Source organism: Arachis duranensis, chromosome 2 (assembly GCF_000817695.3).
Source record: "Arachis duranensis cultivar V14167 chromosome 2, aradu.V14167.gnm2.J7QH, whole genome shotgun sequence".
In the NCBI taxonomy this organism is placed as follows: Eukaryota; Viridiplantae; Streptophyta; class Magnoliopsida; order Fabales; family Fabaceae; genus Arachis; species Arachis duranensis.
The window spans coordinates 7,660,601-7,674,489 of NC_029773.3; the positions used below are offsets into that span (position 1 = coordinate 7,660,601).

Sequence of the window (13,889 nt, forward strand, 5' to 3'; positions counted from 1 at the left end):
TGGTCCATCTTCCAGCATAGGCAAGAATATATTCTTTTTCCACCAATTGAAAAATGGAGGAAGAGATAGAAAATGAAAGTTTGGAGTTGAATGGAAAGAATGTTGTAAAGTATACAACTTAAAGGGAGGGGACGAGATTATTTTGAAGCTGGACTATTATCTTGAAGCTGGACTCCCTACCAAACCGCCACATAGAGTTGTTGATTCAAATATTTTAGACCTTATAAAAAAAGGCCCCCTATATATTACTCTGTGTGACAGATATTTTGGACTATATGTCGAATTGTGTTGCACATTTTATTTTCTTAACAATGGAAAAGTAATTGTTTAGGTGGTTTGAAACTTTTTTGTGTTACTTTTGGATATGTATTACATTTTGGAACCTAGATTTTTTATGTTCTAAAATTTAAAATATGTATAATATGTGAACTTGTTACTTAATCTATGTAATTTTTTACTATATGGTATGAATAGTTACTATAAATGAATGTGAAGTATTTGGCTATCTTTTTTCTTCTCTTGTATTAACAATTAAATTAGTATAATAATTTTTTTAAATTATAATATTAATATTACATATGAGAGTTTTGTCTAAAATATATTGGGTACATTGAATAATTTTATTTTTCAAAATGTTGACAAAACTTTAATCCCGTGCAAATGCACGGGTCTTCATGCTAGTTTATGATGAATACATCGTGTTTCAGTTATTCTTTTTTCCTTTTGAGATGATGCTCATAAAATTATTTTGGAAAATAAATATTGATGATTTATTCCGCAATATTGATGGAATATTATTGAATTATAATTGTTTTGTTTTAATTGTGTGTACCATTAATTTGGTATAAAGTAAATTGATTATCCTTTTTGGATATAAGGATTATTATGTATATGTTACTTATGTGAATATTAATCTATCCAAAGGAAGATTTATATTTGGCTAAGTTATGTATACACATTAATAATATTCGAGTAATAAAAAAAATAATGTTCATTATTTATGCAAACAGTAATCGATCCAAAAAAAGTTTATTGTTTGGCCAAATAATGAGCATTACAGACTTTTGTTTATTTCCTATTAATTATGCAATAAACAATCGGCCCAAAAAAAGGTTATTATTTGGCCAATTAATAGAAAATATATGCGGTAATAAATAGGTTGCGAAGTTTAAGTTTCTATGTGCGCATTCAGTCGGTCCAAAGAAAGGCTTAATGTGTGACAGAAATTTTGACAATATTTGATTACTGCAATGAGAGTAACACTTACAGTTAATTTTTGTATCCAAATATTGAAAATTAATGTTGTTCTAAATATCTCAATATGGATTTTTCCCATTATTTAACTGTTTACTGCATGTTTATGTTTTAATCCAGAAACTATGGTTTGGAAGGATACCATGGAGATTTTTCTCGGTTGTATGGATCTGGATATAGCTCCAGAGAAAAAACTCACTTCCACTCCAGAAAATCTCAATGAGGTTAAAAACAGAAGTGGGAGAGATTTAATCGAATGAGCATTATGATCATGAAGCCCTCAATTCCTGAGGCGTTTTGAGGCTCAATTACTGATGATAAAAATGCCAAACAGTTCCTAAAAGATGTTAAAAATTCTTTACTAAGAATGAAAAGGCGGAGGCAAGTAGCCTTTTAAGCAAACTTGTCTCCATGAGGTATAAAAGTAAAGGAAACATAAGGAAGTACATTATGAAAATGTCTCATCTTTCTTTTAAATTGAAGCACTAAAGTTAGAGTTGTTTGAAGATTTACTCATGCATTTTATTTTTATCTCCCTTCCTGCACACTTTGAGAAATTCAAAGTGAGTTATAACACTCTGAAGGACACTTGGTCCCTAAATGAGCTTATATCTCATTGTGTGCAAGAAGAAGAGAGGTTGCAGCAAGATAAGATTGAAAGTGCTCAGATGGTTTCATCTTCTCAGTATAAAAAAAAAGCGTGATAATACTGTGGATGCACCTTCTAATCAGAAAAGGGCTAAGAAACAGGATCAAGCTTTAACATGTTTCTTCTGTAAGAAGCTGGGACACATGAAGAAGGATTGTACCAAATATGTCACTTGGAGTGTAAAGAAGGGTATAATTCTTACTTTCGTTTGTTCTGGGGCTAGTTTAAGTTATGCACCTGTTGATACTAGGTGGGTAGATTCTGCTGCTACTACTCATGTAAATGTTACTATGCAAGGTTGCTTATGGAGCCGATCGCCAAGTGATGCTGAAAAATACATCTATGTAGTAGACAGCAATATAGTTGCAGTCGAAGCTATAGGAACCTTTAGATTATATTCCACAAGTGGATTTTACTTGGATTTATTAGAGACATTTTATGTACTGTCATTTAGACGAAATTTGGTTTCTATTTCTTGTTTGGACAAATTAGGTTATTTTTGTTCATTCAGAAACAATAAAGTTAGTCCTTTTTATAATTCGAATAATATTTGCTCTTGTCATTTGGTGGATAATCTATATAGGCTTGATTTGAATTCTTATAATAATGAAATACTACAAACAGGTACAAAACGAAAACTAAATGAGAATTCGGCATCATTATGATACAAACGCCTAGGTCACATCTCTAAACAGAGAATTCAGAGGCTCATGTCGGATTGAATTCTTGGACCCCTAAATTTGGCAAACTTTGAAGTCTGCATTTGAGTGTATAAAGGGGAAAAGGACAAACGAAAGGAAATTGGGTGCCGAGAGAGCTAAAGATATTTTAGAACTGATACATACCGATATATGTGGCACATTCCCTACTGTCTCTTGGAATGGATAACGGTACTTTATTACGTTCATAGATGATTACTCTCGTTACGGGTATCTATATTTAATTCATGAAAAGACCCAAACCTTAGATGTTTTCAAGCCTTTTAAAGATGAAGTTGAACTTCAAGTTAGAAAAAAAATTAAAGCTGTCAAATCTGATCGTGGTGGTGAATACTACGGAAGATATGACGATTCAAGTGAGCAATGTCTCGGACCTTTTGCTCTTTTCCTAGAGGAGTGTAGTATTGTTTCGCAATACACCATGCCAGGCAAACCTAGTATGAATGGTGTTGCAGAGCGAAGGAACCGAACTCTTAAGGACATGGTGAGAAGTATGATTAGTCATTCTTCCTTGCCTGAATCACTCTGGAGAAAAGCCTTAAAGACCGTAATATAAATCCTTAATAGGGTGCCAAGCAAAGAAGTTAACAAAACCCCTTATGAAATTGGGACTGGGAAAAGACCAGTATAAAGTATTTATATATTTGGGGATGTCCAGCTGAGGCGCGACTTTATAGGTCGCATGAAAGAAAATTGGACTCAAAGACAATTAGTTGCTACTTTGTTGGTTACGTTGAGCGTTCACGGGTGTACAGGTTTTACAATCCTGCATCAAGGTCTATTTTTGAAATAGGAAATGCGAGATTTCTTAAGGATGTTGAGTTTAGGGGGAAGAAAATATTAGGAATGTTGCTTTTGATGAGGATTCTGTAACTGACAATGATCAGGTCATTGTGCCTATTATTGTTCAAGATACAGTTATAATACAAGAGTATAATGAGAATCCTACTGTAGATCCAGTTACAGTATAAGAGAACAATGAGAATATTGTTGTTGCTCAAGATACTGCTACAGTACAGGAAAATGATAAGAATCCTCCTCAATCCCAACCCATACAGTAAGCTCAACAACCTCAAGAAGTGCCATTAAGGAGATCCATAAGAGAAAGGAGAAGTGCAATTTCGGATGAATATGTAGTCTATCTCCAAGAACATGAGGATGGCATTGGTTTGACAGAAAATGACTCAATCAACTTTCTTCAAGCCATACAAAGTTCTAACTCTGAAAAGTGGATCGATGCCATGAAAGAAGAGATGAAGTCTATGAAAGAGAATGACGTTTGGGATCTCATAGAATTACCTGAAGGTGTGAAACCAATTGGTTGTAAATGGATATTTAAAACCAAAAGGGAATCTAGGGATAATGTTGAGAGATATAAAGCTCGTCTAGTCACTAATAACTTTACTCAAAAGGAAGGCATAGACTACAAAGATACTTTCTCTTCGGTATCATCGGAAGACTCTTTTAGAATCATAATGACACTAGTAACTCATTTTGACTTGGAGCTACATCAGATCGATGTAAAGACAGTGTTTCTTAATGGTGACATTGATAAAACAATGTATATAGTACAACCAGAAAATTTTTATCAGGTGATTCAAAATCTATGGTTTATAAGTTAAAGAAATTCATCTATGGTCTCAAACAACCTTCCTATCAATGGTATCACAAGTTTCATCAAGTCATTACCTCATATGGTTTTGAGGTAAATATAATAGATGAATGTGTATACCACAAGTTTAGTGGGAGTAAATACATCTTTTTTGTCTTATATGTTGATGACATTCTACTTGCCAGTAACGATATAGGCTTGTTGCATGAAATTAAGAAATTTCTATTGAACAAATTCGAAATGAAAGATTTTTGTGATGCCTTTTTTGTATTAGGAATCAAGATACTAAGAGATCGCTCTCAAGGTATTCTTGGATTATCACAAAAGAAATATATCAAAAAGATTTTAAGTAGACATGGCATGAAAAGTTGTAGACCAATTAACACACCTGTAGCTAAAGGAGACAAGTTCAGTCTCAAGCAATGCCCTAAAAATGATCTTGAGAGAACAGCAATGCAAGATAAACCTTATGCATCAGCACTAGAGAGCTTAATGTGTGTTCAAGTCTACACACGTCCCAATATATCATTTATAGTGGGAGTGTTAGGTAGATACTTGAGCAATCCAAACATGGATCATTGGATAGATGTTAAAAGCGTAATGCGTTATCTGAAGAGAACAAAGAATTACATGCTTACTTATCGGAGATCAGAAAATTTGGAGATCATTGGGTATTCTGATTCCGATTTTGCGGGATGTCAAGATAGTAGACGCTCTACTTCAGGCTGTATCTTTATTTTGGCTGGAAGAGCTATTGCATGGAAGTCTAACAAATAGACTCTTGTAGCTTCCTCAATAATTAAGGCAGAATACGTTGCTTGCTTTGAGGCATCCAAACTTGGCATATGGTTGCAAAATTTTGTCACTAAGCTTCGTATAGTAGATGACATTGAAAAGCCATTAAAGATATTCTGTGACAACAAGTTAGTAGTATTATACTCCAACAACAATAAGAGTTTGGCAAAATCGAAGCATATAGACATCAAGTTCTTAGTTGTCAAGGAGAAAATTCAAGAAAAATAGATTTTCATAGAACATATAGGAACAGAGTGTATATATTAGCAGATCCATTAATTAAGATTGATCCCTAAAATCTTTCATGAGCACACTGCTCAGATGGGTGTCAATATTTGTGATGCCTTGATTTAGTGGGAGTTTATTTTGTACTATATGTTCTATGACAGATATTGAATTATTTTTCTGCAGAATTAAGTTGATGTGGTTTATTTCATGTTATGTGAAATATTCATTTTGTAATATTTGTTTTGTGTTTGATCTCAATAAAGTTTTAAAGTTGGACTAGCTGGAAATAGACATGCATAAGATCACTTGGCATGTAATTTTCATATTACTCATCCAAATTTGATCTATGTCGTTAAGTATATTAGGATGGTGATTGTCGTGGTTCAATCACGATATTAATGTGATAAAAGCTGCGGTAATTGCATATCTAATGTATGAGATGGAGCAGATTGTTAAAGTAATAAGGAAAATAGCATTCGGATGCGTGCATAAAGTTTATAAGATGTGATTATGTCAAGAAAGAATATATGTATAGACCAAGTGGGGGATTGTTAGAAAATTATTTTAATTTCCTAATTTGTTTGTGGGCAATACATATATTAATTATAATCACAAATGATGCTATTTCAGATTAAATGACTTATATAATAGTGATCTCATTTATTGTTAGAAATGCTAAATTGAATAAGTCATAATTATTTTTTATTTAGAATTAAATGAGAATAAAATCAGATATTATCTTCTGTTCTTTAGATAATTATCTTTTGGATTTTAGATATATTATCTTTTAGACTTTAGATACTATTTATTTGGGCTTTAAGGTTTAATGGGTGTCATGCTCAAATATAAATAGTGCCTTCAGGTTTCGGTCCCCTATATACCAAAGTCACCTTTGTCACTCTTTTCCCATCAGAAGAGTCACAATTCAACCCTATTAGAAATATAAAAGGGTTTAGTTGAAGAAGATCGAAAGAGTCACAAGACTAAGATAATCCTTCCATCAATTTCTAATTTATATAAATAAAGATACGCTTTCACATTATGATATGGTTTTTGTGATTCAATATGGATGATCTGAACTAATAAAATAATTTATTTCAACAGAGTATTATTACGACTCAACTAATATTGGATGGCTTAACTAGTTCGTTAATTCATTAAAAATTGTTAGAAATATAAAATAGAGTATTAAGTAATTGTATTTGTATGGAATATGAAAAAATTAACGAATTAATATTAAATTTACTTCAATTTAAAATTTTTCTCCTTAACTCAAAAAAGAGTTCAAACATCATTTCACTAATTAATATTATTTATATAAAAAAAATTTCGTAAACACAAAATCAATTACTAAATAAACAATTATATATTTATACATATCATTTAAGTTAAATAATCTATCAATCTATCATCAATATATATAATTAAATTTATTTTATTAAAATAATCAAATTTATAACAATTTTTTCTATACTCATAACACAATTGTATTTATATACTAATTTTTATTTTAACTTTTTGTGTGTGGAGAGTTATCGAGAAGGTCATCAAATTATTATAGTTTGTATTGTTGGCTAATTCACTCCCGTCTTATTACATATATATAAAAAAGAGTAAATGTCTTTTTCAATTCTTAATAATTTGTTTGATGGACTTTGCATCTTTTAATAAATATAAAAACTTAAATTGGTATCTATCTATTTTGATATATTACGTATCAATTATTTGTTTAGCCATATTTTTTATTATTATAAGGATAAATTACTGACATATCAACAAGTAACTTGTTCAAAACTAATTGCAGAAACTGAAACGTATATATATTAAGTAGATAGGAATCGATTTAGATTTTTATATTTATTAGGAAGTACAAAGTCCATCAAACAAATAATTAGGACTCGANTTTTAATTTTTTAGCGGCGTTGTTGCCTATCACATTTGAAAATGTCAAACAAGTTCTTTGGTCTACAACGTTTGAGAAAACCACACGCGTGGCGTATTCTATTTCTAACGGCACATCAAAGAAATGTTCCTCATTTGTTTCCTTCCCCATAAACAACATCTTTCTTTCTCTCTTCTTTCTCTCATATTTCCTCACAAAACTACAACTTAAAATTGCATATAAAACATTCTCTTCCTCTTCTTCTTTCTATCATTATTTTTATTATTCTTTAAATTAAAAAAATGTCATAATAGTAACTATCTAGATGGTAACTTTCACTTTCAATCATTATGCCTAAGAGAATCCAAAAAAACACAATCACAGCAACTTAACAATAGTTATATAAGATCCACGGTTACGTCCCTCTAATTGCACAGGTGTTAATAGTCAATTTCGTCCCTGAGAGTGTCCTCGATCTCCATTTTCGTCCCTGAAAGTCAAAATTAATAATCAAAAAGGTCCTCGAAAGATACCCGTGTTGATCACGTTCGTCCTTCCGTCTTCTGGGTTGATGAGTTGGCAAACGGCCGCTTACGTGGCACGTTAATTGCCAAGCTGGCCAACGCCACGATGTACGATGTTGTTGCTGACAAGATAAGTTTTGGTTAAGCCATCAAATTAGTCCTTGGAGTTTATAAACCCTAATCCCAAAACGAACGATAAATAGTTCGAGGTGATCACTTTCGGTGGCAGCAGAGGTAACTAGGAGGCGTAATCCCTGGCTGGCTGCGTCGATGGAGAGAGGAGATGGTGGTTGTGGTGGTGGTGGTTTGTCACATGCATCGCACGACAGTCATGGATCCAGTGTTTCGATGCGAAGGAGGAGGGTGAATGCGCATGATGGATCGTGTTTCTGTGGGCTGAAGACTGTGATTAAGAAATCTGGGACAGCGGAGAACCCGAATAGATTGTTCCATGCATGTCCAAGGTACCGGGTGAGTGATGGTAAAAGAAGTTAAACGTTTTTGATGTTCTTATCCTCTTTTGGGTGTTCTCTGATTTTTTTGTTTACTCCCATATGAAATTGCAGAAGGGCAGTCACTGCAATTATTTTAAGTGGTTGATGATGATGAATTCGAAGCAGTGGGTGTGTGGGATACAAAGAAAGATGCAGGAGCTGATATGGAGGTTGAAGGTGAGTATGATGAATGGCGGGGGAAGGTGGCATGGAAGTTGGGCACTGTGGAAGCTGAAGTTAGAGCTTTGAAACTGCTAATGATTCTGCTGTTTGTAGTAGTTGTGATAGTTTGTTGTTTGTTATGTAATTCTAAATGAATAAATTATGCTGTATGAACATGTAAAGATGTATTGAAATTGTTGCTTTGAATGAGAGTAGTTATTTGAAATTGGAAGCAATTTCCTGTCAAATGTGGATAATTTTATAAAGTGTGGAACTAATTCTGTGTTTACATGTATTATGTTGAGGCATAAACAAAATGAAGATAATAAGCAAGCTTAATAGTAACTTGTCATTGACAGCTAGTTGTCACATTGTCTTAATACAGAAATAGCATAACAAAGTCATAAGGTTGCTAGCTGACAAATACATTGTCCATAGACTAAATTACCACACACAAAACAAAAAACAAAAAAACAAAAGCAACAAACAGAATGTTAAAATGAGTTAACAAGTAGACACTCCTAACAACTCAAACTTTATCATCATTCTTCCTTGGAGCCTTGAAGCCTGGAGTAGGCACAAAGGTCATGAATTTTTCCAGCCGCTTAGCAGTTCCGGAGCTTGTCCCTTTAATGGTCTCAGCAGTAACAGCCACAGATCCAGTTGCAATGTGCTTAGGGGAGGAAATTGACCTTGCTTTCCTTTTGATCACTTGCAACTTAGCTGGCCTACCAATCAATTGATCCTGTATGATTTAGTAGCAAATGATATTGTTACATGATTAGGCTACATCCAAATTTTTTTAGGAGTGATGATATATGATACTACCTTTAGGGGCTCCTGGGTTGGTGGAATGCACTCCGAGTCACTGCTGTCACTGTCTGAGTCAGCCTGAGTGGGTGATGGAAGTGAAGGCATAGGTGCCTCAGCTTGTGTACCAATGTCAGTATCAGTAGGAGAAGGGTTTACTTGGGGTTCAGAACCTTGTGGAGCAGGGGTAACAACTGCCAATTGTAGTTGCATCTGCCTTGCATGTTCCTCAGCATCCACAGCTTTTTTCTTTGCGCACCCTCTCTTGTTGTGTCCAACCTCACCGCAGTACATACACCGGATTGGGTTGTATTTTCTTTTCATTTTTGTCTTTGACCCACTACGTTGTTCTTCTTTGTCCCTCCTTCGCTTCTTTGTTGGCCTCCCTGGTTTAGGCTTCACTGGGGGTGGGGTTGGGGATGGATGTGGCGTTTTCTCCCATAGATCCTGCCCCTTAACCGGATTTACATTAAAACAGTAGGTGCGCTTATACGCCTCCATCTTTAACCACTCATGGCAGTATTCCTCAGGTCTCTTGTCATTCTTAAGGGAGAATTCCTTGATAGTTCTGCAACTTCTTTCTGTTGTCAACCATACTCTTCATGATGATTCTCCTTACTTCCTCAGCCAGGGTCAGGATAGGCTTACTCCTGTCGTGTTTGATCTTTGCATTGAATGACTCACATGCATTGTTGCATATGTTATCCACTTTCGGAACCTCACTGAAATGCGCCTTCGTCCATGCCTCTTTTGGCCATTTATCAAGATACTGCCAAGCTTTCTCGTTGATCAATTTAACTCTCTTCATGTTTCTATCAAATTCAGATGTTGTCCTTGACCTTGCACATTCCCACACAAGGTCTTTCAACTCGCAACTACCCCACTGCTTTGAGAAATTTCGCCACAAATGCCAGACGCAGAAGCGGTGGTGAACTCGTGGGAAAACTTCCTGAACAGCAGGGATTAAACCCTGCACCAAAAGACCAAACACGAAAAGATATTAAATCATGTCAGTCCTCAACAGTGCATTCATTAAATCAAAATAGTCCTTCAAAGAAGAATACTTAAATCAAATTAGTCCTTACAGAAATTATTACCTTCTGCATATCTGAGATGAAGCACCATTTGTGCTCTCTGTAGTCACCTAGATCACTGTGAAGCAGTTCCAAAAACCATTGCCAATTATCCTTGTTTTCCACACTGACAATTGCATATGCAATCACAAAGATGTGATTGTTAGCATCTTGTCCACAAGCTGTCAGAATTTGGCCCCCGTGTAGTGTCTTCAGAAAGGCACCATCTAGTCCAATTAGCGGTCTACAACCTGCCTTAAACCCCCTTTTGCAAGCATCAAGACACACATAGAACCGATCAAATAGTGGAGAACTCTCAGGCATTGGGATCACACCAACTTGCACTCTGGATCCTGGATTGCTAGTAAGTAACTCGTTTGCATAATCCCACACCAAACCATACTGGGCTATCTCATCACCCTCTACAATTTTCCTAGCAGCCTTTAGTGCCCTGGTGATGCAGGTGCTATTGAGGTACACATTACACTTTCGGACAAACCAATCATACACCTCTCGATGCTTCATAGTTGGGTGCTTTCTAAGCTTAGGTACTAGCTTGCTAAGTGTCCAGGTTTGGGTTGCAGCCCTATTTTTCCTCTTTCTAGGACAGGTGTGATTATCAACTAACGTTTTAATTTGCCAAGACAAATCTTTACTGTTACAAGCACAATAAACCACCCAGGGACAATCATCTGACTTACAAACAGCTCTAACCCTAACTCTATCATTCTTGGTAAATAATATATTTCTGCCCCGCTGGATAGTGTAATCCCTAGTGGCCTGTATAAATTCAGCTTTTGATTTGAAAGTCATACTAACCTCAAACTTTAGGTTTCCAAATTTGGTTTTTGCATTGTACTGGGGATAAACAGGAGGTGTCTCCTCATCAGACTCTAACTCCTTCCCCGAATCCTCTGAATGCCATGAGTCAGGATCTGACAAACTTCCAAGATCATCATCATCTTCGTCTACATCTACCAAGTCATAACATAAAAGACATTAAAATTTGGCCAAATGAAAAATTGAAACAATAGCAATCCAGATTAAGAGCTTACCAGATTCAGAGCTTTCTTCATCTTCGAAACCCTCATAACTTGAGTCATCAGTGTCAATTTCTTTATCTGCTAGTCTAGACTTAGGAGGCCTATGCTTCTCCTTTGCTTCAGCTTGCTTTTGCTTTCTTTCTGACCCTTTTCCACTATCAGAATCACTTTCACTGCTGTATAAACTATCTCCTACAACCTTTGCAGGCTTGTACAACTCATCTTCAGTACTCTCATACGAGTCATGAGAGTCAGAATCTTCATCCTCGATGGGACCTTCTCTTACAATTCTTCCGGATCTTGTTACTCTGCATGCACTGCTATTTCCTTTCTTCTTATTAGTTTCTGGAGTTTTGCCTGGTTGAGAGGAGGTTTTGGAATGATGTGGGACTGTCTTCCCCTGACTGTTGCTTTTGGCTTGTTGAGGGTGGAGTTTTGTTGACTGCAAGGGAGTCCTTATGGGCTGAGAGGTGGTCTTTGAGGCTTGATGTGTTGGTTTGGTGGGCTGAGAAAAAGCCTTATTGGGCTTACTGGGCTGTGAGGATGGCTTCATGGGCTGAGGATTGGGCTTACTGGGCTGAGCTTTGGGCCTACTGGGCTGTGAGGCTGCCTTAGTGGGCTCATAGGTTGCTTTCCTTGGCTGAGGGTGGTTTATTGTAGGAGTTTTCACAGTTTGGGAGTGATGCATCTTGGCCTGGGAACTCAACTTCTTCTCCTTACTAGTTCCTGCTTCCAGTAGAGGTACACCTTCCCCTCTGTTGTCCACTACACAGGGCTGTGAGATGCAGTCCTCAAAGTATAGGTTGATCAAGTGGTGGTTCCTCCTACAATCCTTGCACATTGCAATCAAGTCAGCATCATTCTCCAACTTCTTCAACCCAAATGGAATTGGAACTCCAGGAACTTTCCACCAACAATTGCCAGCCTCAATGTATCCCAGCTCCTTATAGTAACCCCTCACGAAAAACACATCAAGTGTGTCTCCCTCGACACCCATCAATACCTCTGTGTTATCAGGTTCATAAACCATGTCACCATCCTCACCCGTCCTAAACAACCCACCATGGTGAAAGACAAACGTCATGGGAGGACCCTCCATCTACAATAACAAACAAACACGAAAACAGCATAAACAAACATGACCAGCAACAGCTGCTCTGTATCAATCACCACCTAGTACACCTAGTTGGTTCCAATCAACCTTTCACCCAAAAAAAAAACATGCAACAGAACCATAACTAAATTCAAACATCACTGACTACTGTCACAGAGGCATACAAAGCAACACAATCTCATATACAATACACCACATCACAGAATAAACCCTAAATCAGACGAAGACTAACACCACCATATTACCAATACACCACATCACAGAATAAGTAAGAAATGATATTATGAGTTCAATCATTATTACCTCTCAATGTCTCAATGCCTTCTTTTACTAGCAATGCTGCGCCAGTATAACACCCACTCTGCATTCAACGGCCAAAACCTTTCCACTGTATTCGTCTAGCAGCACTAACGATCCTTGTCAGGGTGGTTCAGAGCTTCGGTTCCACCCTTAGGGCATGCCTTGTGGGAGACGACACGTTTTGGAGCGAAAGAGAGAGCGATGGTTGATATGAGACAGGGATTAGCCATCGCAACGTTTCAAAACCTGTTCAAAACACAATACGGCGACGTTTCAACGCCACTGCCTCCATCAACCAAAACGACGTCGTCCTCCTTCAATGCCAGCTTGGCAGTTAACGTGCCACGTAAGCGGCCGTTTGCCATCTCATCAACCCAGAAGACGGAAGGACGAACGTGATCAACACGGGTATCTTTCGAGGACTATTTTGATTAATTTTGACTTTCGGGGATGAAAATGAAGATCGGGGACACTTTCGAGAACGAAATTGAGTATTAACTCATATATATCCAATTAAGTCCCTAAACTTTTAGTTATATTACATGCCTCGGCCCGCATACTACATTATATTGTGTAACATTTATATAAAAAATATGTTAAGGAGTTTAGAGATTACTATTTTATCAGCAGAGGATCTTAGAGTGAACGAAAAATCTTTAAACAAAAATGCATTTGTGACGCTTAAAACCGACACAAACAGTGCCAGAGGACAACTAGAATAGATGTTGACGGCGAAAGCTATCCAACATGGAATGAGAAGGTTATAATGGACGTGCCATTACATGCAAGTTTCATAACTTTGGAGGTGAATTACAAAGCAATGATGGGAATCAATAGTGTTGGAATTTCAAGGATACCAATTTCGGATATAGTAGGAGGCTATGTCCCTCAAAATCAAGTGCAATTTTTGAGCTATAGGTTATGGGATAGAAAGGTTAAGAGAAATGGGGTTATCAATTTTTCGGTTAGGATCAAAATGCCGGTGGTTTCATTGGCGAACCGGTTGCCGCCGCCGGTTGGAAATAGCTCTAATGCAGTTGTAATTGAAATTCCGCTTAATTGGGTTTAAATTATAAAACCATTTATTTGAGATAAAAGTTTACTTTATGTAAAGTTAATATTTAAAAATCGTTAGATAATTTGATAAGTTTGATTAAATCATTATCTAACAATTTTTAACTGTATTTGCCTTTCTTTATTCATCAAAAAAAATATATACGGTTTCTTATA

The 13,889-nt window shown here is 36.1% G+C and overlaps 2 protein-coding genes across 2 annotated transcripts; both read right to left on the bottom strand.

Annotated features, from left to right (window-relative positions):
• Positions 1 to 8,713: 8,713 nt before the first annotated feature.
• LOC127744844 (enhancer of mRNA-decapping protein 1-like) lies at positions 8,714 to 9,670 on the bottom strand. Its single transcript, XM_052257541.1, has 2 exons — positions 9,148 to 9,670; positions 8,714 to 9,064 (listed from the first exon to the last, which is right to left on the bottom strand). Exons 1-2 carry the CDS (start codon positions 9,628 to 9,630, stop codon positions 8,849 to 8,851), a joined length of 699 nt encoding a protein of 232 aa, XP_052113501.1. The 5' UTR covers positions 9,631 to 9,670; the 3' UTR covers positions 8,714 to 8,848.
• Positions 9,671 to 10,175: 505 nt separating this feature from the next.
• On the bottom strand, positions 10,176 to 12,889 carry LOC127744893 (uncharacterized). Its single transcript, XM_052257723.1, has 3 exons — positions 12,821 to 12,889; positions 11,258 to 12,344; positions 10,176 to 11,176 (listed from the first exon to the last, which is right to left on the bottom strand). The coding sequence occupies exons 1-3, from the start codon at positions 12,887 to 12,889 to the stop codon at positions 10,194 to 10,196; spliced, it is 2,139 nt and encodes a 712-aa protein (XP_052113683.1). The 3' UTR covers positions 10,176 to 10,193.
• Positions 12,890 to 13,889: the final 1,000 nt, after the last annotated feature.